We start from the raw sequence: 25,887 nt of genomic DNA, 5'->3' as shown, positions 1-25,887 counted from the left end.
TATATCACATCCATGCACGTTTGCGAGCATGTGGATCATCTTATGAAGATGCCAGTTAAACCCTGGGGGCTGATGAGGTGATCAGGACAATGTAGAATCCCTTACTTTAAAAGATGACTGGAAAGAGCCCCACACTTCCAGCCCTATCACTGCCCCCTGTGCTCTGGGATGAACCTGTGGCAGTTTCTGAGTTTGAATTTCCTCATCTGTAATATGTCTTATCTCTCTATCAATAGAAAATCTTGTTCTTCTTTACAAAGAATAAGTGATCATCAAACTCTTCCTGAATTAATTCCACTAATTTGGACCTACAGAGGTCCAATGCACCATAGACACATCGCAAGTGTCTATTAAGTTTATATAACCTTTCAGTAAAGAAAATCTACCAGGAATAATATACTACCATAACAAGTCATGAAGACAAAACAACCCCAGAAGGAAAAGAACAATAGAAGAAGAACACAGCAACACCATGTGCCACCCACAGGAGACCGTCACGCACACGTCCTCTAGGAAACATGTATCACAATAATATTACAACATAAAGACAAAGAACAACCACCACGGATCAGTCACAAAGAATAAGCGTGGCCCCAAAGAGGTACAAGGAGAAGACAGACACACCCCATTCCTTTGCAGAACCGTACGGTACAGAGCTGTGCAACACTGCAGAAGATGGGCTGGATTTGTTTTCTCCCACTTTTTCTCTAAAAAAAATATTCTTTGTTTATGAGATGGCTCTCTAAGAAGGTGAGGGAGAGGGAAAATGTTTATGATATAAAAATGAAAAAATCAATCAAAATGTATTTTTTAAAAATTTGTATTAACATTCATTATACATCTAAGAATACACAGTATATTCAAGATGTTTTCATGACCTAGAACAACACATAACTCAAGCAAACTTCTGTCTAGTACTAGGAAATTATTTCAAAAATAAAGCAAGAAAGCCAACCAAAGCTACAGAAGTCTACTGAAAATAAAGTACATGCCAAACAGAGACTGTTCTGCTTTGTGGTTGGTATCCAGATTATTATAACAACTTATTTACGAGAGGTCGTTTCACTCAAGGAACACAGTTTTAAAGTACAGAGAACAAGATCATCACCAAGCAAACAAGGTAGTTACTCTATGTCCAGTTAGAAAAGTCTGGTCTGAGTACCAAGCAACTTTCCAAAGCGCTACGTCCAACGCCCCGACCAAAGCCAGGAAGACAGGTTTCCAAGAAACTAAGAAAAAGTAGAACAAAAATCCAACTACATCAACAAAAGCCATCCTCCGAAAAAAACACAACGCTCCGAGATACAGAGAGGGATGTACTCGTCATAGTGGGATAAAATCACGGTATCATCCGCTGGAACACAGACTATTAAAGACTTAACGGCCCTTCGGATTCAACAAAATCTTACATGAAAAAGCCGACAAAGGTATCAGAGTTCTCTGCACACAGGTGAGCTTCCTACCTTTGGCCATTTGGGATTTAGGAGGCGGGCTTTGATAGCGTCGTCCAGGGCCTTATGATACTCCTGGATTTTCAGGTAAGCTGCAGACCTATTACTGTACAGGATACAGTTCTGCGGGTCCACCGCGAGCGCCTCATTATACAGGACAATGGCTGTGTCGAAGTCTCCATCCTGACAGGCCTGGTTGCTCTGACGAACTTTCTCAACAAATTCAGCTTTGCTCAATGCTGGCCCATCTGGGCTTCTTCTGCTAAAAGACTTGGCTCCAAAAAGAGCAATCTACAAAAAGAAAAACCTTGTCAAATAAGGACCAGAGAGTTCTGACACATTTAACAGTACTGTAATTTAAAATTCCTTACCAATTCTAGATCCAAACCTTTTAGCAATGGCATGACCACTTCTAAAACTGTATTAAGACCACACATTCGTCTTAGCATTTGAACGGATTTGCCAGAATCCAAAATGCCCAAACCAGGGGCAAGGAACCTCTGGCCTTGAGGCCACATGTGACCCTCTAGGTCCTCAAGTATGGCTCTTTGACTGAATCCAAACTTCACAGAACATATCCAGCCCTCTAGGTCCTCAAGTGGCCTTGAGGCTGTATGTTGTCCATCCTGGCCCAAACTAAAAGTGAACTTGGTACCCTAGGCCAAATCCATCTACTCCAAGACCTGTCCACTTTTGCAATCCCGCTCCCCCTAGGGACTATAACAGTCTAGGTGTTTTCCAGCTCCCATGGTGGCAATCAGACAAAATATTATTAGGGACCTTGGTTCTCAAGGGTGGCATTAGAGAAGATCTGAAAGTCTGCCAGGACTGGTCCAATGACCGCCAAGCTGCCCAAACCATATACAGAAAACTAGACAACTGAATCAGTGTAAGAGAAATGGAAATCTGATGGAGGAAAACAACATGGAACAGAATGATGAAGAGAAGAAAAAGGAAGTGTGAGAAGTCAAAAGGAGGAAGACGTAGAGAAACCAAAAGAACAAATATACATCCATCAGCACCATCCTTCAGCACTAAGGGGCTGAAGATACTGAGACTGAAAAGCCAAAGGTCCAAGCCACAGAAGTACATAAAGGAAAGAAAACATTACCCAATAGAGAAGTGGTTAAAGGACATGAAAAGGCAGTTCTGGAAAAAAAAAAAAAAAGAATTTCTCACTGTTAACAGTCACAAAAGGGCAGTGAGGTGGCTCAGTGAACAGAGCACAAGGCCTGAAGTCAGGAAGATTCACCCTGCTGAATTAAAATCCGGCCTCAGGCACTTAATAGCCATGTGACCCTGGGCAAGTCACTTCACCCTGCTTGCCTTGGTTTCCTCATCTGTAAAATGAGTTGGAGAAGGAACTGACAAGTCACTCCAGTATCTCTGCCAAGAAAAGCCCAAAAGGAGTCACAAGGAGTTGAACATGACTGAAAAATAACTAAACTACAATAATAGCCACACAGTAGAAGTCCCCCAAATCACTAAAATTAACAGACATGCAGATTAAAACAGCTCTGTTTTGTCTCACATCCAGCAAATTGGCACAGATGACAGAAAATGGAAATAGTCAGTTCTGGAGGGGTTGTGGAAAGACACACACTAATACATTATTGGTGGAGTTGTGAATTGGTACAATTTTTCTGCAAAGTAATTCTAATCTTTAGCCACATATATAAGCCTCCTGTAGGAGAACAACTGGAGCAGGACACCATAAGCAAGGATGATTCAGCATTTCAGTCACCCTGAACCTGCAGAGGTTCCCAGATTGGATCAGGAACTAAGAGAATGTAGAATAGGAGGGCAGAAAACAGACTTCACCCTAGATTAGACTACTTTGGAAGAAACAAAAACTTACAGACCCTCAGAAGAACTGTGAAAGTCACAAGAAGACAGAAACTCAAGTCAGACAATCCGCCCCCCTCCCACTTCTAGATGAGCAGAGCTCAAAATTAACATAAAGTCCAAAATCAAGAAACAGGCTGAAAAAATGATAAAACAAACAAACAAAAAATGAACTATAAAAAGCTACCATGGGTAACAGAAAAGCTCAAGACACAAACTCAGAAGAAGACAATGACTTAAAAATATTTATAAGCAAAGCCTCAAAGAAAAATGAAGATGAATACACAAGCCTAAGAAAAATTCCTAGAATTTAAAGAGATTTTAAGGGTATAAAAAAAGATTTTAAAAATCAAATAAGAGAGGAAAAATTGGGGAGAGGAATAAGAGTCATGTAAGAAAAATCATGAAAAGAGAATTAATAATTTGAGGAAAGAGGTGTAAAAATATTGAAGAAAATAATTCCTTCAAAATTAGAATTGGCCAAGTGGAAGTTTATGAGTCTATGAGATAGCAAAAAGCAAAAAAACAAACAAAAAAAAACCAGTCAAAAGAATGGAAAAAAATGAGAACTGTCTCATGGGAAAAACAACTGAACTCAAAAATATATTATGGAGAAATAATTTAAGAATCATTGAACTACCTGAAAGTCATGAACAAAAAACAAAGAGCCTAGAGCATATTTCAAGAAACCATAAAGTGAAATTGCCCAGATTTCTTAGAACCAGAGGGCAAGGCACAAATTGAAAGGATCTACCAGTCTCTCCTGAAAAAAATCCAACAATGAAAATTCACAGGAATGTTACAGACAAAATCCAGAAGTCCCATAAAAGAGAAAATACTAAAAACAAGACTAACAGAAATAATTCAAATACCATATTTAGCAGCTACTACTTTAAAGAACAGGAGGGCTTGAAACATGACATTCTAGAAGACAAAGGAGTTAGTAATTCAACCAAGAACAACCTACTAAGCAAAACAGAATATAGTTCTACAGGGGAATAAGCAGACATTTAAGGAAATAGAGGAAATAAAGATCCTGGGTATAGCCATGGCACATGCTACATATTCTTGGAGCCACAGGTAGACGGACACCAAAAGTAGATAAGCAGCCTTGAAAAGAGCTTGGCAAGCCCTGACCCCAGAAGTGCTAGCCCTCCCTGAACACCCTACACACTAGACAGATGATACATGTAACTCCTAAGAACTTGATCATTATTAGGGCAGTTAAAAGGAGTCCACATAGGCAGCACAGGAGTAAGTTGATTAGGTTAGGATCATCTCCCAAAAAAACAAAGGCGTGAGAAAGAGCAATGTACTGGGGGAAGAGAAGAGGGAAGTAAAATGGGGAAATTTTTCTCACATAAAAGAGGTGTACAGGAAAGAGCTTTTAAAGTGAGAGGGAACTGGTAGTTGGGGGTGGCAGGCAATGCTTGAACCTCATTCTTTATCAGAATTGGTTCAAACAAAGAACACACACACACACACTCAGTTGAGTATAAAAATCTATCTTAACCAACAGAGAAAGAGGAGGGGAAGGGGATAAGAGATATGAGGAAGGAGGGAAGATTAAGGGAGGTAGTGATCAGAAACAAAACAAACTTCTGAGAAGGAACAGGATAAAAAAGAGAGAGAGAAGGATAAACATAAGAAAATAGGATGGAGGAAAATGCACAGTTAGTTATCAGGCTGTGAATGTGAATGGGACATGCTAACCCAAAAAATGGAAGCAGACGGCAGAATGAATTAAAAACCAGAATCCAACAATATATTGTTTAGAAGAGATACACTTAAATAAAAAGACACACACAGAGTTAAAATAAAAGGCTGAAACAGAAACTAATATGTTTCAGCTGAAGTAAAAAAGGCAGGGGTAGTAATCATGATCTCTGACAAAGTAAAAGCAAAAATAGACCTAATTAAAAGGGATAATCAGGTAAATTACATTTTGCTAAAATGTACGACAGACAATGAAGTAATATTTAAAAATTTACAGCAAATTTCTCTGATAAAGGCCTCATTTCTCAAACATATAGCAAACTGAGTAAAATTTATAAAAGAGTCATTTATAAGAGCCACTCTCCAACTGATAAGTAGGTACAGCATATAAATAGATAATTTTCAGAAGAAGAAACCAAAACCAGCTATAGTCATACTAAAAATGTCCTAAATCACTATTGATTAGAGAAAGGCAAATTAAAACAACTCTGAGGTACCACCTCATACCCATCAGAAATGACAAATGGAGGAGATGAGAGGAAACTGGTACATTAATGAATTGTTGATAGAGTAGTAAACCTGTTCACCTATTCTGGAGACCAATATGGAACTACGCCCTAAGGACTATAAAAGTTTATATACCCTTTTGATGTAGCAATATCACTACTAGATCTATACCCAAAAAAAGATCAAAGAAAAAAGAAAATTATCTGCATGTACAAAAATATTTATAGCAGCTCTTTTTGCGGAGGCAAAGAATTGGAAATTGAGGAGATGTTCATCAATTGGAGAATGCCTGAAAAGCCTGTACATATGATTGTGATGGATTTCTATTATGTTATAAGAAATTATGATAACGATAACGGTGGTTTCAAGGGGAAAAAATGACAAGACCTATATGAACTGATGCAAAATGAAGTGAGAAGAAGAACTGGGGGATCACTATGCACAAGTAATACCAATGGTATAATGACAATCAACTGTGAAAGATTTGGCTACAGTGATCCAAGAAAACTCCAAAGGACTGATGCTGGAAAACTGCATATTCACCTTTGGAGAGAGAACTGATGAATTCTGAGTGCAAATCAAAGTATAATTTTCTCACTTTTTCTGCTTTGTTTTGTGATATGGCTAATATGGAGGTACGTTTTGAATGATTTCATATATGACTGATATTATATTGTTTGCCTTCTCAGCAGATGGGAGAGTCATGGGAGTCCGGGAGGGAGGAAGGGAGAGAGGAAGGGAATTTGCAACTCAAAGTTTAAAAAGAAAAGGACATCAAAAATAATTTTTTTAAAAAAGAGAAAGGGAATGGGATAAGAGAGAGGATTGATTAAGGGAGGCAATGGTCAGAAACACAACAGACTCCTGAGGGGACAGGGTGAAAAAGAGGAATATATATATATATACCTCAGAAGTGAGAAATAGACTAGGATGGAAGGAAATACACAGTTAGTCATCATAACTGTAAAAGTAAATGGGATGAAATCAACCATAAAAAGGAAGAAAATAGCAGAATGGATTAGAAACCAGAATCTAACAATACGTTGTCTACAAGAAACATACTTGAAACAGAAAAAAATGTACATACAGTCAAAATAAGAAATTGAAGCAGAATCTATTATGATTGAGCTGGAGCTAAGAAAAAAGACAGAAACAGCAATCATGATCTCAGACAAAACAAAAACAGATCTAATTTTTAAAAGAAATAAATAGGAAAATTACATTTTCCTAAAAGGTGCCATAGACAATGAATTAATATCAGTACTGAATATACCTGCACCAAATGTCAAAGCATCCATACTCTTGGAGGAAAAGTTAAATGAGTTACATAAGAAAATAGACAATAAAACTTCACTAGTGGGTAACCTTAATTTATTCCCTTTTCAGACCTAAATAAATCTAACCATAAAATAAACAAAGTTTAAAAGATGAATAGAATTTTAGAAACTATATGATATACCTCTGGAGAATACTGACGGGAATTGAAAGGAATATCCACATTTCTCAACTGTGCATGACATCTTCACAAAAATTAACCATGTGTAGCAGAATCTCAGTTTACAAGTAACCTGGTTTATGTATGTTTTTCTGGACAAAGAAAAATTTTTTGCAAAATTTGTCTTGCAGGACAAATAAAAATTCACAGTATAAACATCATGTTTGGACTTGAACGACTCATGAAGGGATGACATTCAATTAGGTCAATGGTTTGGTTTTTTTTAACCCATATAAGATTGCACGCCATCTCAGGGAGGGAGAGGTAAGAGAGGGGGAGAAAATTTAAAACTCATGGAAGTGATTGTTGACAACTGAAAACAAATTTTAAAAAATGTCAAAAGCAAGTGTCATTAGATTCCTAGTCAGATGCGAACTAAAGAAAAAAAATCAGTGAGTCAAAACATAAAAGTGATTCTAGAAAATGCAAAATAAGTAGTGTTAGTCTTATTTTTAGTGAAAGTAGCATAAGAGAGAACACTCCCTACGTTGAAATCCCCAATGTTCTCATAGAAGGAGATTCTCCTTCCAAGCAATAAACCTTCCTCCTCCCTCTTGTCTCCTTCATGCCAGCCATGACTCTTCTCAAAGGTAAATTGCAGGTTAATTTATTTTATTTTCGGTTTATATTGTGTACTAATCATTGCTGGTATATTTCAGGTGCATTAGGGACAAAACTGAAATTATACTTGAAATTATAATTATTTTTATATGAATATTTTTGGGAATGTGATACCAATCATCCAACTTTACATTGTTTCCTATGGGAAAATTCACTTTGCAATACAAACAAATCATGACAAATATAATCTCAGAATGAATTAAATTCGTAAACCAAGGTTCTACTGTATTAGGGTATAAAAAACTCACAAATGCAAGGAAGCATAAACACTACATACATCTTTTTATGACCATAATGCAATAAAAATTACATTGAATAAAGGGCCTTGAAAACATACAATGAAAAACTGGTAACTAAATAACCTAATCCTAAAGAATGAGTGGGTCAAAAACAAATAATAGAGACAATCAACAATTTCATTAAAGATAATAACAATGAGACAACATACCAAAATTTGTAGGATGCAGCTAAAACAGTACTTGGGGAACATTTATATTTCTAAATGTCTAAATTTAATAAATAAATGAAAGTAATTTGGAATTCTGCAGATAAAGTGACTAAAATGTTCATAACCTTTGACCTGGAGATTCCAGTGCTAGGCATATACCCTGTGGAAGTCATTGATAAGAAGAAAAGCTTTTTTGGTAACAAGTGAAATTGAAGGTTTTGAAAAATATAAACAAGGTTGGCCCCAAAGAAGAGATATGCACCTTTGTAGAGTTGGGGTTCCAAGAGGATGGCACATACATCAGATTTTTTTATGGGCAATGGTTTCAGTGAATTTTCTCTTCTTTTTCTTTTCAAATTCTTAGTTATAAAGGATAGCTCTCTGAGAGGAGTTAAGAGAGGGGTAATAGGGAGAACTCTAACCAATAGGAAAACAAAAGATATAAATAAAACGAACACATACAGTAAGAAAAAGATATCGTCTTTGCCTTGAGGTTATAGGGAGGGAGAAGGAGAAATACGTGTGTCCATAGATATATCATCCTCCTCATTCTTCTCCCAAGGCAGAGAAGGAGGAAAAAATGAGCCATGGTCCCCTTTCACGAACATAAAGTTTATGAAGACAGCCATGCCTAACAGGTTCAACAGCTGTAGGGAGATAGGCAAAGAGCCCAACAGTGGGAAAGGGGGTTGCCCGAGAACCACAAATTACCAAGGATTAAGTTAGCAAGTGTACTTTGAGGTCTGGTTAAGAAAAGATGACATCATGCTAGGAAGTCTTGGAGATGTACCACTCTAGTAGGCCACAGAGGGAATCACTTCTAGACTTCCCACTCAACCAAGAATCTATAGAGGGACCTCCAGAGTCCTGCAGAGATTCCTCCAAAGTAAATAGAGAACCAAGCACAAGGAGCTAATTCAGGTAGCCAATCCTTGAGCTTTAGGGAACTCTGAGCTCCCTGCCTGAGCTCCAGGGCACCCATGCCTAGCAAGTTCAACCTTCCCATGGCTTATGGTCACCAGAGATGAATTTGGAGGCATTCTGAGTGAATCCCGCATGGAACACTTTGCCCAAGCAGAGAAGGTCTGTCAGTCATGTACGGAGAATGAGGCTAAGGAGTGCTCTCCTGATCAATGAAAAATGCTATAAGATAAATAGGAAAATTTCCAACAGGATGGTTAAATCTTCTCTAGAGGTCTGGTAAGAGGATAAGGATAAAAATCTACAACTGAAATGCTATAGAGAGAGCCAAGGGGTCTTTTCTCAAGCAACTTAAACAGCAAATGCTAGCAAAAATGCAAGCTCTCATTTGGCTGCTGCCACTGACCTTGAGAACACTAGTATTTGGAGATTTCCCAAGAGGAAGAAATTGAACCATAATTTGCACGATGACCATTTGAAGCACCATGATCAATGCTAGTTTTGCAAACCTACCACTTTGCTCCACCACTATAGAAACCTCATAGGATCCAAGAAGAGTAAATTAATCTCCTTAATGTCAACAGTAAATAAAACAAAACTCTGTAAATCAAAGATTGAATCACAGACTACTGGAGCTAGAAGGATCTCAGACGTCCCACAATCCAACACATAATTCACCAAGAATCCATAAATTTATCCTGCCCTTGGCTAAAGATCTCCAAGGAGGGGATTTCACTATTTCTAGAGGCAGTCAATTCCACTTCTGAATAGCACTAAGTGCCAGTAATTTCCCAAAATTTTCTCATCCAAAGCTTAACACGTTGCTCCTGGTTTTTCCTCTTTCACATGACTTCCCCATAAAGTTCCCAATGAGAACCAAGTTCCTCATTGTTGATGAGGATTCAATCCAAAATAGAATTATCATTAAGGCAAGTCAAGAAATTAGCTGTTCTGCTAAGAGAAGGCAATATGAGATATCTAGCTAATTATAGTTTTCTCTATCTAATATGTCACTCAGTTGTTTTCAGTTGTGTCTGACTCTTTGTGATCCCTTTGGAGGTTTTCTTGGCAAAGACACTGGAGTCGTTTGCCACTTCCTTCACCAGCTCACTTTCCAAATGAGGAACTGAGACAAACAGGGTTAAAAACTTGCTCAGCGTCACAGTAAGTGTCTGAGGCCAGATTTTTAACTTAGCAAGATGAGCCTTCCTGACCCCAAGCCCAGTACTCTTATCCACTGTGCCACCTAGCTGTCCAATATCTAATATATTCTGTCAATAATGTTCAGGCTTATGATCTATTCTCAAACTCATCTATGTATTCTTTCTGTACAGACCTTTGGCATATTCCAATGACAAGATAAATTCTGTTTTCTGCTCAAATTGTCTCCCATCATGCTTCTCTGCATCATCCTTTACCCTGTCCTTCACATGAAGACTGGGTTTCCTCATATTATTATTTCTTCTTAATATACAATGTCAATCACTGTCCCACATCCCTTTTTGTGTATCCTCTTCCATTTGAAAAAATGTCTTTTCTTTCCAAAGTAATATTCAAGTCATAGCTCTCATCCTATCAAGTTCCAGTGTTTCCTATGCAGTTAAATAAAATTAGAGAAATGCAAATTTCTCTACCTCATATCTATCAGATTGGCTAATATGACAGAAAAGGAAAATGATAAATGTTGGAAAAGACGTGGGAAAATTAGAACATTAATGCATTCTTAGTAGAGTTGTGAACTGATTCAACCATTGTGGAGAGCAATTTGTAACTATGCTCAAAGGGCAACCAAATTATGCATACTCTCTGATCCAGCAATAGCACTACTAGATCTGTATCCCAAAGAGAGCTTTAAAAATGGAAAAGGCCCCACATGTACAAAAAAATATTTATAGCAGCTCTTTTTGTGATGGCCAAGAATTAGAAATTGAGGGGATGCCCATCAATTGGGGAATGGCTGAATAAGTTGTGGTATATGAATGTAATGGAATACTATTGTTCCATAAGAAGCAATGAGCAGGCAGGTTTCAGAAAAACCTGAAAAGACTTACATGAACTGATGCTGAGTGAAGTGAGCAGAACCAGGAGAACACTGTACACAGAAACAGCAACACGGAGTAAAGATTAACTATGAGAGACTTAGCTCTTCTCAACAATACAATGATCTAAGACAATTCCAAAAGACTTTCAATGGAACATGCTATCCACGTCCAGAGAAAGAACTATGGAGTCTGAATGCAGATGGAAGCAGACTAATTTCACTGTTTTGTTTTTTCTTTCCTGTGGTTGTTTCCCTTTTGTTCCGATTCTTCTTTCACAACATGACTAGTGTGGTGATACGTTTACATAATTGTACATGCATAACCTACATCAGATTGCTTGCTGTCTTGAAGAAGGAATGGGGAGGGAGGGAGAAAATTTTGGAACTCAAAATTTTACAAAAATGAATGTTGAAAACCATCTTTACATGTAAGTAGAAAAAATAAAAGGAAAAAAGCTAAATTTGGAGATTCCCCAAATTTGTGTTAAGACATCTAGTTCATCTTGCTTGTTACCCGTTCTTCGGCCTGTGCATAAACACCCAAGGCCACAGTTTCCCTGTGGGCTGACACTGGACTTTTCCTGTGAGAATCCATATGTCTCTATTGCTGTTATCCCTCACCTGCACTGTGCTCTACGTGTCCAGGTTCTGTGTATATATAAGTGATCTTCCCCTTCCTCCTCCTCAGTTTTAAGCCATTTTTCATCTGCAAAACTCTGAGAGATGATGCTTTATCAGCTCTTGCTAGGTGCACCATACATCCCTGGTCAGGAGCTAATTATACGTATACATTATGTATTATACAGCACGTATATATTATATGTGTGTGCATAACTTATGCCATATTTATATATGATACATAAATATATGTAATTTATATACTATGGGAAGATGGTACCATGCTAGGAAGCCTTGGAGATGTACCAGTCCATTAGAGGGGACCTTCAGAGTCCTGCAGAGATCCTTCCAAAGCAGATGGAGAAACAAGCACAGGGGAATGAGCCAGGCAACTCTCCCCCACCCCTGAGATTTAGGGTATTTTCTATAGAGAGTTGTGTATTTTACATACACATACACACAGAAAGAGAGATAGAAGAGAAAGAGGAGGGAGGGAGGGAGGGAGAGGGAGAGAGGGAGAGAGAGAGAGAGAGAGAGAGAGAGAGAGAGAGAGAGAGAGAGAGAGAGAGAGAGAGAGAGAGTAGTTCTTCTATCACCCAGGGAGGGAGGCACAGATCTCACACTGATGATTGATGTGGAAGTTTTGACCTTCTCTCTTCCCAACCTGGACTGGTTTTCCTTTCCTTAAACAGCATGGTGCCCCACCCCCACTCCTGCTTCTGAGGGATCACTGTATTGATACCAGACAGTACGGATAACTGCTCTTCTTTAGTCCTACTACAGCTGAAAAATCCTGGGTTCAAGCAATCCAGTAGCTTCAGCCTCCCCAGCAGCAGGGCTTAGGGATGAGTGCCACCATACCCAGCTCATTATTTTATTTTGTGATAACAAAATCCAAATCCAAATCCTGTTCTTAGATACCACCTTCTTAACCACTTAGTTGTTCACTTCCAAATCTACTTTTGTGAAGTTCTTCCCTTCGCTGGACAACAAGGACAAAAAGGCCTGGTCTCACCTAAGACTTTATCTTAGCAAGGCATTCCAGATCCTTCTGGCAAATGATTTGCAACCCCTTGAGTCCCACTGAATCACAGTTGTCATCATCCAAGGTGACACATACTTGGAGATGCTCTGCAGCTTCTTGGACACACACATTCCCTGGGAGTCAGCAAACTTCCCTTGTTGCTCTCAGGACCCTCAGCAGGGATACACCAATCTTCCCCCTCCTCCTCTCTTATTTCTCTAGCCCCAGCAGGATGACTTCTCATTGACAGTGTCTGTAGCCCATTTCATCCTTCCTTACAGGACAAACATTTGTTAACATCCTTGCTCTTTGGGAAGATGGATCTGTCTTCTTAGTTCCAAATATTCTGATGTCTTTCTTCTCTTTAATCTTTGTCACATTATTCCACTCTGCAATCTCCTGCATTAGATCGTGAGTTCTCTTCTGCTTCTTCGGTCAACAAGCGTTTATTAAGCACTCAGTGTGTATCAAACACCATTCTAAGTGTTGGGAATAGGAAGAAAGATATATAGAAATGTGAATTCTTGTTCTGCACTCCCCCATCCCCCACCCCATCTCTTCTTTGGTTCTTTTGAAGGCCGCAGTTTCTGCTCGACAGCTTGGTGGCACAGCAGATGGATCCTGAAGTCAGAAGAGCTGGGTACAGATCTAGCTTCAGTCACTTACTGGTCCTATGACCCTAACAAGTCACCTAACCTCGGTTAGCCTCACTTTTCTCACTTCTAAAATGGTCATCATAGTACATACCTAATAGATTTTTTGTCACAATTGAATGAGATACTTGTAAAGCAATTTGCAAATCTTAAAGTGCTATAGAAATGCCATTATTTAAAAGAGACATTCCAAAGACATCAAAGAGAAAAAGGAAAAAGACATAATTCCAGATACTTATAACAGATCTTTCTGTTGTAGCAAAAAAGTAAACTAAGGAGGTGTCCACCAACTGGAAAATGACTAAACAAATTATGGTATATTAATAGAATATTATAGCACCACAAGAAACAGTTTCAAAAAACCTGAGAAGACATGCATAATTTGATGCAAAGTGAAGTAAGTGGAACCAGGAGAACAATTTATTTAATAATAACATCTTCAAGGAAAGATAATTTTGAAAGTCTCAAGACCTTAGATCATGTAGTGACCAGCTACAACTTCAGAGGACCAGTGATGAAGTATGCTGCCTACCTCCTGACAGAGAGGGGATGAACTCAAGCTGCTGAATAAAACACAGACTTTTAGACTGTGAAAATGTGAGGATTTGTTTTGCCTGATCAGGTTCATTTGTCACAAGTTTTTTTTTTCTTTTTTCAATTGCAGGTGAACAAAAATGAGTGGGAGAGGGAGACCAATGAGAGTGTTGCCAAAAAAGAAAAAGAAAGACAAGAAAGCATGTAAAAGAAAATGCCCAGAAGAGAACACAAGGACTTTGTAAATGAAACACAGACAAGCAAGATGGCATTGAAAACAATGTGTTGAATTTATTACATACTTTTTAAAAGAGCTGTACATGGTAAAATTTATGGCCTTTAATGATCTTCCACTTTGTACATGCTTTTTTGTGTGCCTATGTCCAGAATTTTTTTTAATTAGCAAAAAGTTGGAAAAATAAAGGTGCAGAGATTATATGTCGTTTCATCTATCTAAGCAACCTCCAGGTGAATAAACTCCTTTTATCACCAAAAATCTGCACCCTCTGTGCACCTTCTAGACTAAGAGAGCTCCCGGACCCTTGGCCAGGCTACACAGCCGGGATGCATTAGAGGCAGCTCTCCCTAGCTTTAAGGCTGACTCTCCAGTCACTGACATGCTGTATCTATCATGTCAAGCCCTTCCTGACAGGTCCAGCTGCTTTGGGAAGCCAGCTGCCCTCACGTGCTTCCTGTGTTCTGCGTTCCAGCACGTCAGCCTCTGTGCTGTCCCCAACGTGGCCAACTCCGTGCCTGGAATGCCCTTCATCCTCGCCCCTTCCCTAGGAACGCTGACGATGAAATGAAATAATGGTCATGAAACATTTCATAAACTTAAAGAACGACACAAATGTGTGCTGTTATAAAAGGAAGGCCTGCCTTCCCAATCACTAAGCATTTACTGAGTGCTCCCTCAGTAAGCTCTGTGCTGGTGCTGGGGTCCAAAGACGAAGACTCGCAGCATCCATAACGGACGTTCCCTCACTTTGGAGGGCCCTCAAAGAGCTTAGTGGGGGAAACAGCATGGGTGCAAATAGCTCTCTACAGGATCTAGAGAGCAAATACAAAGGAGTGCACAAGCAACCCCAGCTTAGGAAGAGCCCTTCCTGCCCAGGCAGGAGATGGGAGCTGAGCTGAGCACTGAAGAAGGCAGAGGTGAGAAGGGAGAATGCTCCAGGCACGGGGGACAAGTGGGCTGGGCCAAAATGCTGAGTGGGTGGGGAGATGGCATGTCATTTGTGGGGATCAGTATATGGGGCTAGAATAGAGGATGTGCAAAGGAATCATGTAGAACCTGTCTTTGAATCAGACTGTGAAAAGTTTCAAATGCCAGACAGAGGAGTTTGTATTTTATCCAAGAAAGAACACCAGAGTGCTGCTGGAGGTCCTTGAGTAGGAGAGTGAGCTGGTCAGAGCTGTGTCTCAAGGCAGGAATGTTACCTAGGCAGCTGCTAGACAGAGGAGCGTATCCCCTTAGAAGAAGCCAGTCAAAAGATAAGAAAGGCCTAAAGCAGGAGTGTGGCTGTCTGTGTGAACAGGAAGGGGACCTCTACAACAGACGCCATCGACAAAAATTCAACAAGGGTGGCCAGTGATTGGCCATTGGGGCAAAGGGGAAGCTAGCTGATTTCAAGGTGGCAAAATTAAGTGGCTGCAGGGTATGGCACTGCCTCAACACAAATAAACCTGTTAGGGAGCAACAGGGCTGACTTTTCCAGAAGCATACTGAAACTCCAGAATCATGACCTTACAAATACAACTTTACAGTCTAACTGGTTAAGAATCCAAACTCAAGAAGCCCTTGTACATGACAAAACCTGGGTAAAAGGCAAGACCTGCTTTTCCTGAGATTTTCCTCAAACCTCTTCTAAGCCTTATCTTGCACTATAGTAGAGAGGGAAAGAGTTATATAACTTTCATATACATGGGATTCAAGACCATAATTACAAGCTGACTTTTTTTCAGCAGAACATTGATATATTATGTCCAGAATCCTTTTCGCTCATTTTATAATTCTTTAGTATAGGCTCATAACCCACTGAGTTTTCCTCTAAAACACTGCAAAATCAGTCAGCCCCCACACTGTGCTCACTTATGAATTTACAAAGATGGATGTCAGAGAACAGTAGGACCTTGTTCACAAATGACTCAAATTCTAACTTGGAAATTTACCACAATAGTATTGTAGTATTCATGATCTCTATCTTACCATAGCATTTTATTCACCTAAGGAGCACTGAAAATAAGATACACCATTCACACTTATTCATTATTACTATTTTACCTAATAGAAGAAAACCTTGATCTGCTTACTTTTAACCACAAATACTCAAAAGAAATCATAGGTTGGACACAAATTCACTGTATTTGTTAAAATTTCAAATTCTAGGTAAGATGTCACACTTGTACCTCTCTCCTTAAAGAGGTTGGTAAAGAATGTAGCATGCCCTGTCAGACATGGTCACTGATTCTATTGGTTTTGTTTAAATATTCTTTATTAAAAGGAAAGCCTCAATGGGTAGTGAGTAGGGAGATGTAAAAACAACAGGTATCTATAAAACGTTAATTTTAAAAGGTAGAAAAATAAAATGAAGCATTTGTAAATAGTGAAACATACAAATTCCATAATACAACGTATAACACAAACTAGCAATTTTGATCATGAATAAAGATGGCTAAGAAATTGCTTGTCATTGATTTCTAACTACAACATTTACTTTTCTCTTCCTCATTTCTGAATACATTCTGTTGTAAATGAAAAAAGTTAACAAAACTTAAAAAGAGACCTTAAGCCAAAGTGAAGTATTCAGAGGAAATAAGCAAAGCGTCTGTCTGAAAAAGGTTAGACTAAAAGGAGAGCCTGTAGGAAGTCAAAGAGCTTTTCTAAAAAATGAAATTAAGAAACGGCCCCAATAAAGAGCCTAAAAATTAATTAATGAAAATATAGATTTGGGTGTGCACCCAACACTCTCTGGAGGAGAGAGAATGATTAACCTGAGTACTCATCGCTCATCTGCTCAAAAGCCAGTAATGGCTCCCTGTTTCCTGTCACACAAAGTCAGAATTCTCTTAACTGCTTCTCAAGGCCCTCCAGAGCAGGGCCACCTCTAAGCTGCTGTTTGTCCCTGCCTCCAACATCTGCCCCACTTCTGCTTGAGTCACATAGGTCTCTTCCTCATCAGCGAGACCCATAGCCTGTCTCAACACCTTATCTTCCTACCTCGATGGTTCTCAATGGGACTCTCCCTGGAGCCCCCTCCTCACTGCACAGGTCCATGCACTTGACCCCTGCCTCTGCCACTTACTCCCTTGTGACTCAATAAGGCAGGCCCTCTCAGGGCCTTTGTTTCCTTATCTGGAAATAACAAGGTTGGACTGGGAGATCTCCACATCCTTTCCGGCCCTGCTTCTATGATCGTGGCTCACCTGCGAAGGTTCATATAACCAAAATCAGATCATGAGATTTGGAAATGGAGGGTTATCCATAGTACCTTGAACAAATGGTCATCCAAGCTTTGGTTAAAAACTTCAAGCCATGAAAAATCAACATGGTGAGATAGGCTGGTCCATTGTTAGAGATCTCTAAGTGCCACTAACGAAACCAATCTTCCTCCCTAGAATTTCTATCCACCATTCCTACTTGTGACCTCTGAAACAAAGTCAAATCCCTCTTCCCATGATGCCCTTCAAGTATTTCCCCTTAAATATCCTCTTCTCTGGGCTAAACATTTTGTTTCCTGATCTATTGCTTACCTGACTGTTCTGGACCCCTCCCCATTCTGATCATCCTCCCACAGATGGTCTCTAGTTTATCACTGCTCACCATAAAGTATGGTTGCTATGACTGTACTCATTACAATACATATTATCTTACAAGCCGAATTCAGTGGAACCCTTGCCTTGCCTTTTTTTATTTGGATCTCATAATTCTCTTAATGCAACTAGTAGCTCCTCAAAAAACTAATGCAACTACAACTCTCAGGGGTTTTTTTATACATATGTTACAAAAAATTCTGCTGACCTTGGGGGCTAGAATTCTCACCCTCTTCCAGTATATGGCCCCTACCGCTGGGTTCAAAGGTCAGGTTCTGTCTTACTCTCTCTGGCTCTTTATGACCCCATGCCAAAATCCTGGGGAAACTGAAGCTTACATTTGGCTCCTGTCCTGAGTATCTCCCAAAAGGAAGTAAAAAAGGTACTCAATATGTAAAACAGAACAGGAACAGAATTGCTAGACTTATAAATACACAATGACAAAGACCAGAGATATGAATGGACCCCAGAATTCCTATTACATTCTCCCCATAATTAATATTTGCTATCCTCAGCAAATCAAGAGGGATACATTTGGCATATTTATTCATATCTCCACTTCTGGAAATTTTTCTGGAAACTTGGAGTTCTTCACAAGCCCTGTCTTTGTGATTGTCTTCCCCAGTGCCTTCAAGTCTTAACAAAGTCCAAGTCGTGTGGTCTTAGTGTCTTCCTAAACACCATGTAAATAAAACAACAATCCATTCATCATTATTCTTAAATTAAAATAATCCCACAATTGACAAACTGAGTGCGTGTGTGGTCCCAGGCCTAGCATAGCCAGAAATTATAATCACCCCTAAGGGTATTTAGACAAATTTAACAAAAAAAGACACTTTACAAAGTTCTCATATGTTATTAGTCCTAGCAACTATGAAAAAAAATGGAAATTGAACCATTAACAATAGTGAAAAATAGAGAAAAGGAAAAGGAAAAAAAAAAGCTCCTCTCTCAAAAGAAAAGTCTTATCCAAAAAAAACTTTCTGAGCACATGGGTCACACCCACCACAGTTTAGAGAACTAGGGTCAAGTGGAAGTCACCTCCTCACCAGATCCACAATCCTCCAACTTGTCAACAAAGACATTACAAAATGCCAAACATTTTTCTCCCAGAATACAGACACACAATGTATTTTCGTGATCCCTATCAGGTGAAAGTAAGTGCTCCCTCTGATATTCCCAATCCCTTCTGCAGTGCTTTTAACCTGATTGTCCACTAGGTCTCCTCTCCTCTAAGGGGACAGACCAGTTTCACTGAATGTTGCTTGTCTAATAACAATCATGACTGCCAATGTTTGGCCCTTGCCAGGGCCTTAGGTCTGGGAATTGTCTGCGGCTAGCTTGTTTTTAATTTCCCCTAAGGATATTCAATCGTCTCTATAAGTATCAAGCTCCCAATAAACATGGGAATGGATACTAAATTTTCCAAGAGATAACAGAGACTTGAGTATCCTGGAGACTCCTGCTTAGCTAGGAGAGATGGCCTTTTCTCTCTTCATTCTCCGACAGATTCGTTCTTTATGGCTAGAGAAACTAATGCACAATAATAGTAGGAGAAGTACCATTTGTAAAAATGAGTCCGGAAATTATCCGAGGACAACGTCCTCCACCTCTCGCCCCTGAGCTGCCTCCTGCAGGAGCCCTCCTCACGCCCTGCTCTAGCATCTGCATATCCAGTGAGCAGGTATTTCTCACCTCCTGTCCTTGCAGCTCGGTGGAGAAGCACCAGATCACTACAGCGTCTACAACTCCTGAGCTGGCCCAGAGACTCCTTGACACATGATCTGAAGCAGGCCCACACTGCCCAGATCACTATGTATTCCTACTCTCTACTATGAGACTATGAAATCAATGGTCAATCATCAAGCATTCATTTATTAAGCACCCACTATGTGCTAGGCACCACACTGGCATGTTGGAGATACAAATACACAAGTGAGATAGTCCCTAATCTGGAGGAGGGATTGCTCATGAAGGATGGAGGGAATACAACGTGTTAACAGTTAAATAAACGCAGGAGGTATTCAAAATGAAAACTGTGATGAAGGAGGGAGGGCACTAACGAGGGAAGGAATCAGAAGCTTCATCCGTCATCGACTAGATCTCTTTTGCTGCCTGCCATATGCTTTGGGACCACAGCACAATGAGCAAGGGCACCTTGGCCCTCCCTTCATGACAGCGTCAGCCCTCACCTCCCTCCCCACATTCCTACATGCTCTGGTAATCCATGCGGTACAACAGTTACTTGTGTGTATTTAATTTCCTCTCCTAGACTGGATACTCCATGTACAAAGGCACTACATCTAATTATCTTAACTGATGAACACTTTACACAGAGTAGGTATCCCATAAATATATCCTGAATGGCTAAATAAAGGTCTACGGCAAAATTAGCTTGTAGCGATTCTGCATATATTTCTATGTGAATATGTGGGCTTCCTGAAAGAATGAAGGTGTCTGCCTAGAGAGCAGAGCTTCCACTGTTACAGTCTTTGTATCCCTAGCCTAATGCTGAGATATACCAGATGGACTGTCTGTTACGTAGGAGAAATAGATTAGACTGGATCAGACCAATTAGAATCGAGAGGGTGTGAAAGAGCAGACACGGAAATAAGATGGGGAAGGTAGCTGGAAGAACTCTGCGTAGGGGGTAGGCTTGAGCTTCTTTTTTAAATCCTTTAAAAATTGTATTATTTATTGTTAAATTTTGAGTTCCCAGTTCTCTCATTCTCTCCCACCCCCTTTCCCACCTATTGAGAAGGCAAGCAATATATCAATCATACATGTGAAATCATGCAAACCATATTTCCATATTAGTATTTTCCAAAAAAAGCAAGAAAAATAAAGCTGAAAAAAGTTACACTTCAGTTTACACTCAGAGTTCATGAGTTTTCTCTTGAATGGTGGATAATCATTTTTTCATCATGAGTCCTTTGACTGTCTTGAGTCCCTGTAGCCAAGATCAGAGTAGCCAAGTCTTTCATAGTTGATCATCATTACATGGCTTCTGTTACTGTCTATAACGATCTCCCACTTCTCACTTCATGTTGCATCAGTTCATATAGGGCTTACCCTGCCACCCCCTCATCATTTCTTATAACAAAACAGGATCTCATCATAATTATATACCACAACTTGTTCAGTCATTCTCCAGATGATGAGCACTCTCTCAGTTTCCAATTCTTTGCCACCACAAAAAGAGCTACTATAAATATTTTTGTACATATAGGTTCTTTTCCTTTTCCTTTGATCTTTTTTAGGTATAGACCTAGTGGCGGTATTGCCAGACCAAAGGGTATGTACGATTTTATAGCCATTTGGGCCTAGTTCCAAATTGTTCTCCAGAATAGTTGAACTTGCTCACTACTCCATTAACAATTCATTAATGTATCTATTTTTCCCTCATGCCCTCTAGCATTTCTCATTTTTGATAGGTGTGAGGTGATACTTTAGAGCTGTCTTAATTTGCCTTTCTCTAATCAGTAGTGATTTAGGGCACTTTTCCATATAGCCATAGATAGCTTTGACTTCTTCTGAAAAGTGCCTCTATACATCCTTTGACTGCTTATCAGCTGGGGAATGGATCTTATAAATTTGACTCAGTTCTATTCTTAGTATGTATTGGACAAATGAGCACTTTATCAGAGAAATTCACTGTAAATTTTTTTATATTACTTCATTGTCCTATTAGCAAAATGTAATTTAGCTGATTACTCCTTTTAGTTAGGTCTTATTTTGCTTTTGTTTTGCCAGAGATCACCACTGCTACCCCTGTCTTTTTTACTTCAGCTGAAATGTATTACATTATGTTCCAGCCCTTTATTTTAACTCTGTATGTATCTTTTTTATTTCAAGTGTGTCTCTTCACATACATAAACAACATATTGTTGGATTCTGGTTTCTAATCCATTCAGCTTCAGTTTTATGAATGAGTTCATTCCATTCATTTTCATAATTATGACTGTTTACTGTGTATTTCCCTCTATCCTACTTTCTTCTGATTCTTCTTCTCTCTCTTTTCTTTATCCTGTTCCTCCTCAAGGATATTTTGCTTCTAATCACTGCCTCCCTTAATCTGCCTTCCTTTTTATCATCTCCCTTTCTTTCATCCCCTTCCCCTCCCATTTCCTTACTGGGTAAGATAGATTTCTATAGCCAGCTGAGTGTGTGTGTGTGTGTGTGTGTGTGTGTGTGTGTGTGTATTCTCTTTCTTTGAAACAGTTCCAATGAGAGTGCTGCCTGCCACCCCCAACACCACTTTCCCCTTCACTATGACAGCTCTTCCTTGTATGCCTCTTTTAGATGAGAAAATTTTCCCCATTCTACCTCTCAAATACCTCCTTTCCCAGTGCAACCCCCTTTCTCACTCCTTCACGATTTTTTTTTTGGAGTCATTTCAACATAATCGAATCATATCCATGACCTCTATGTGAGTTCCTTTTAACTGCCATAATAAAGATAATATTCTTAGGACTTACATGTATCAGCTTCTCCCATAGGAATGTAAACAGTTTAATTTTTTTGAGACCCTTATGATTACTCTTTCATATTTACCTTTTAATGCTTGAGTTTTCAGTTTGAATGGCAAATTTTCTATTCAATCAGGAATCTAAATTTTAAAGTTCTCTGCTTCATTAAATTTCCATTTCTTCTCCTAAAGGATTATACTCAGTTTTGCTGCATAGGTTATTCTTGCTGTGGGGAAACTGGGGAATATTTTCCCCAGCCCCTTGCATGACCACCACATGACCTGACATAAAGAATGTAACTTAAAGTTGATATGCTACACTGGGAGCATCAGGAGAAGCAGCATATAAGACTTAATGAACCATGTGGCCAGGGTGAAAAGTCCTCTATCTTAAGAGTCATAAAACTTCTTAAGGGAGGAGGTGTCTGTGTTCAAGGACTTGGCCAGTCATTGGGCACATACATCAAAGTCAACAACCAGAACTTTTGGCCAGAGTTCCTTCTTTGCTCTAACGGTCCTCTTTTCCCTGAAGTCATATGTATAAAGGGACTGAGGGGGAGAAGGATTTTTGGAGGTCTTTGCTGCAGAAGTGGAGATGCCTGCTCCTGCTCTCCCAGTCAGACCCTTGTGACTGGCCCCCTCTCCCAGTCGTCAGGTGTTGAAGCTCAGACTTGGCTGGTGATGTGTACTTTTTCTTTTTTCTATTCTGTCTTAACTATTATCTACAATTTATACATATACACTTGCTAACTTGCACTATTTGTAGTAATAAAACTTAACTGCCTATTAAGCTTGTTTTAGTGAGGGTCATTGTATCTTAGCATCCAAACCTAAAGTGAAAGTACTGCACAGTCTACATAAGCCCTTTCAATCACACTTGTTTATAATCCTAGCTCCTTTGCCTTCTGGAATATTATATTCCAACTCTTCTGCTCCATTAACGTGGAAACTGCTAAATCCTGTGTGATCCTGACTGTGGGTTCACAATATCTGAGTTGGTTTTTTCTGGCTGCTTGAAGTCCTTTCTCCTTGACATGGGAGCTCTAGAATCTGGCTATAACCTTCTTGGGAGCTTTCATTTGGGCATCTCTTTCAGGAGGTGATGAGTGAGTTAATTCAAATTTCTATTTTATCCTCTGTATCTAAGATAGCACAGCAGTTTTCCTTAATAATTTCTCGAAATATGATGTCTTTTTTATCATAGCTTTCAAATAGTCCAATAATTCTCAAATTATCTCCTCTATTTTCTAGGTCAGTTGCTTTTCTCATATGAGATATTTCATATTTTCTTTTATTTTTCATTCTTTTGACTTTGCTTCATTGTTTCTTGAGCTCTCATGGAGTCACTGGCTTCCACTTGTCCAATTTTAATTTTTAAGGAATTATTTTCTTCAGTGAGCTTTTGTACCTCATCTTTCATTTGGCCTATTCTGCTTTTAAAGGAGTTCTTTTCATCAGTGAATTTTTGTGCCTCTTTTACCACTGGGTCAATTCTGGGTTTTAAGGTATTATTTTCTTCAGTATTTTTTACTTTTATTTTTTTAAGCTGTTAATTCTTCTTTCATTATTTCCTTGCATCACTTGTTCCTCTGTCTAGCAGCTGCCCAGGTGATACTCCTGTCTTGAGACCCAGCTCTGACCAGCTCACTCTTCTACTCAGAGAGCTCCAGTAGCATCCTGGTGCTTGTTCTAGGATAAAATACAGACTCCTCTGTCTGGCATTTGAAACTGTTCACAATCTGATTCAAAGATAGGTTCTACGTGATTCCTTTTCACATCCTCTATTCTAGCCCCATGTACTGATCCCCAGAAATGACACACCATTTCCCCACCCACTCAGCATCTTGGCCTAGGATGTCTGTCCCCTGTCTGGAATGTTTCAAATTTTTCTGCTACCAGTCTTAACTCTTTCTTTAACTCTTCCAAGAATTCCTGTTGGGCCTGGGTCCAATTAGCATTTTTCTTTGAGGTTTTCTTTATAGCTATTTTCACACTGTTGTCTTCTGAGTTTGTCTTCTCTGACACTGTAGTAGCTTTTTATAGTCTAATTTTTGCTGTTGTTTTCTCATTACTTTAGCCTATTTCTTCACTTTGAACTTTATATTAAAGTTGGGCACTGCTTACCTGGCAGGTGGGGCGCCATTGTTCCAAGCTTCAGACTTTTTCGTGCTATTTTCAGATTTAGTTCTGGATGTCTGCAAGTTTTTAGTTCTTCCATGGTATTGCGATCCTGGGAAAGGTATGGACACTGTTCTCCTGGTCTGCATTCTGGTCTTTACTAAAGAAGGGTTCCTGGTACCCTGCAGCCACAAGCACTAGCATTCTTTTTGCCTTGGAACTGCTGTCGGGTTCCCTCCTCCCTCTTCTCTCAGGGAAACACTTACTACTTCTGAGCAGGAAAAAGGACATGGTCAGATCACTAGCTGTATGACTCTGGGCCAGGCACTTCTCTTGGCCTCAGTTTCTTCATCTGTGTAATGAGGAATATAATAGGGTATCCCTCCCAAGACTGTTGTAAGGATCAACTGAAGTAACAAATGTAAAACACTCTGCAAACCATAAAGTGCTATATGAGTGCTAGCTACTATTTTTATTGTTAATATGCCTCATCAGAACCTATGTACTCTGGATATTATTATCCCCATCTAACAAAGAAGGAATCTGAGACTCAGAGACTTCAGTGACTTAACCAAGGTCAAACAGCTACTAAGTATGAGAGGCAAGATCTAATCCTAGCCAACCGACTCCAAGCTAAATTGTCTATCTATTCTATCATGCTGGATTCTGAACCTGGATGATAGGAAAGATGGTCGCCTGAAACAGAAATAGGAAAATTTGAAAAGGAGCTCTAGGTCCCAGGCAGGGGGGAACACAATGAGTTCTGTTTTGAACATGTTGTCTTTGAGACACATCTGGCATATCTAGGTAGAAATGTCCATCTGGCAGCTTGTGACATGAGACTAAAGCATGGGAGAGAGACTGAGTAACTATATCGTTTGGAAATCAGGCAGAGGAATGATAACTGAACTCACTGGAGCTGGTGAAATCACCAAGAAAGTTAATGTAGAGAGAGAGGGGAGCCCAACAGAGTCCTCAGGAATACCACACTTAGTAGGTGGGAGAAGACTAAGCAGAACTAAGAAGCCACCATCAGGTAGATGAGAAAACCAGAAAGCCAAGATCCAAGAGGAGGTGAGAGTATTCAGGGAACTCAAAAGCAAGTTGTGATCAACAGTGTTAGACAGACTGAGAATGAGAAGTGAGTTTGGAGATGACAAACAGAAAATATAATCTCTAATCACTGTACATTTCTACAATGCAAAATGTTGCTTCAGCAATACGTATATAACTTTAAACTCCAGAGTAAGGATAAAATTTTAACTAATACATCATGAGAATTTCCATATTATTCAATTCACTTTTGAATTTGACAGTTTCATAGCCCAAAAAAATGTAGTTGTAATTATCAAGACTGATCATTTATTTATTTGAAGCTCACCTTACACCATAAATGTTTAATATGTGAAATAAAAATTAATTTTACATAAATCCAAACCATACTCTCAAACATGCCAAATAAGCAACTGTATTTTTCACAAATATATATATTACAGAATTCATGGCTAATTGCCTGTATAATTCTTTTCAATGTTTTTCATGAGGCCTTGTGGAGACTAAAAGAACTGAATCTAACAAAAGCATCAGAGGGCACAGAGAAGAAATCTTTAAAAA

At 39.2% G+C, this 25,887-nt stretch overlaps 1 protein-coding gene across 3 annotated transcripts in view; it reads right to left on the bottom strand.

Moving 5' to 3' along the window:
* Positions 1 to 25,887, bottom strand: part of TTC28 (tetratricopeptide repeat domain 28) — a 702,579-nt gene that overhangs the window by 654,144 nt on the left and 22,548 nt on the right. For 2 of the 3 annotated variants that reach the window (XM_072600072.1, XM_072600073.1), the window contains exon 2: positions 1,464 to 1,742. In XM_072600072.1, the coding sequence (XP_072456173.1) occupies positions 1,464 to 1,742 (279 nt within the window). Of the gene's footprint in view, positions 1 to 1,463; positions 1,743 to 25,887 lie in introns of those variants that run through there. The other variant, XM_072600074.1, reaches the window with a different exon arrangement.

This window comes from Notamacropus eugenii, chromosome 4, assembly GCF_028372415.1.
Source record: "Notamacropus eugenii isolate mMacEug1 chromosome 4, mMacEug1.pri_v2, whole genome shotgun sequence".
NCBI lineage: Eukaryota > Metazoa > Chordata > Mammalia > Diprotodontia > Macropodidae > Notamacropus > Notamacropus eugenii.
This window is presented reverse-complemented; position numbering and strand designations above follow the sequence as displayed.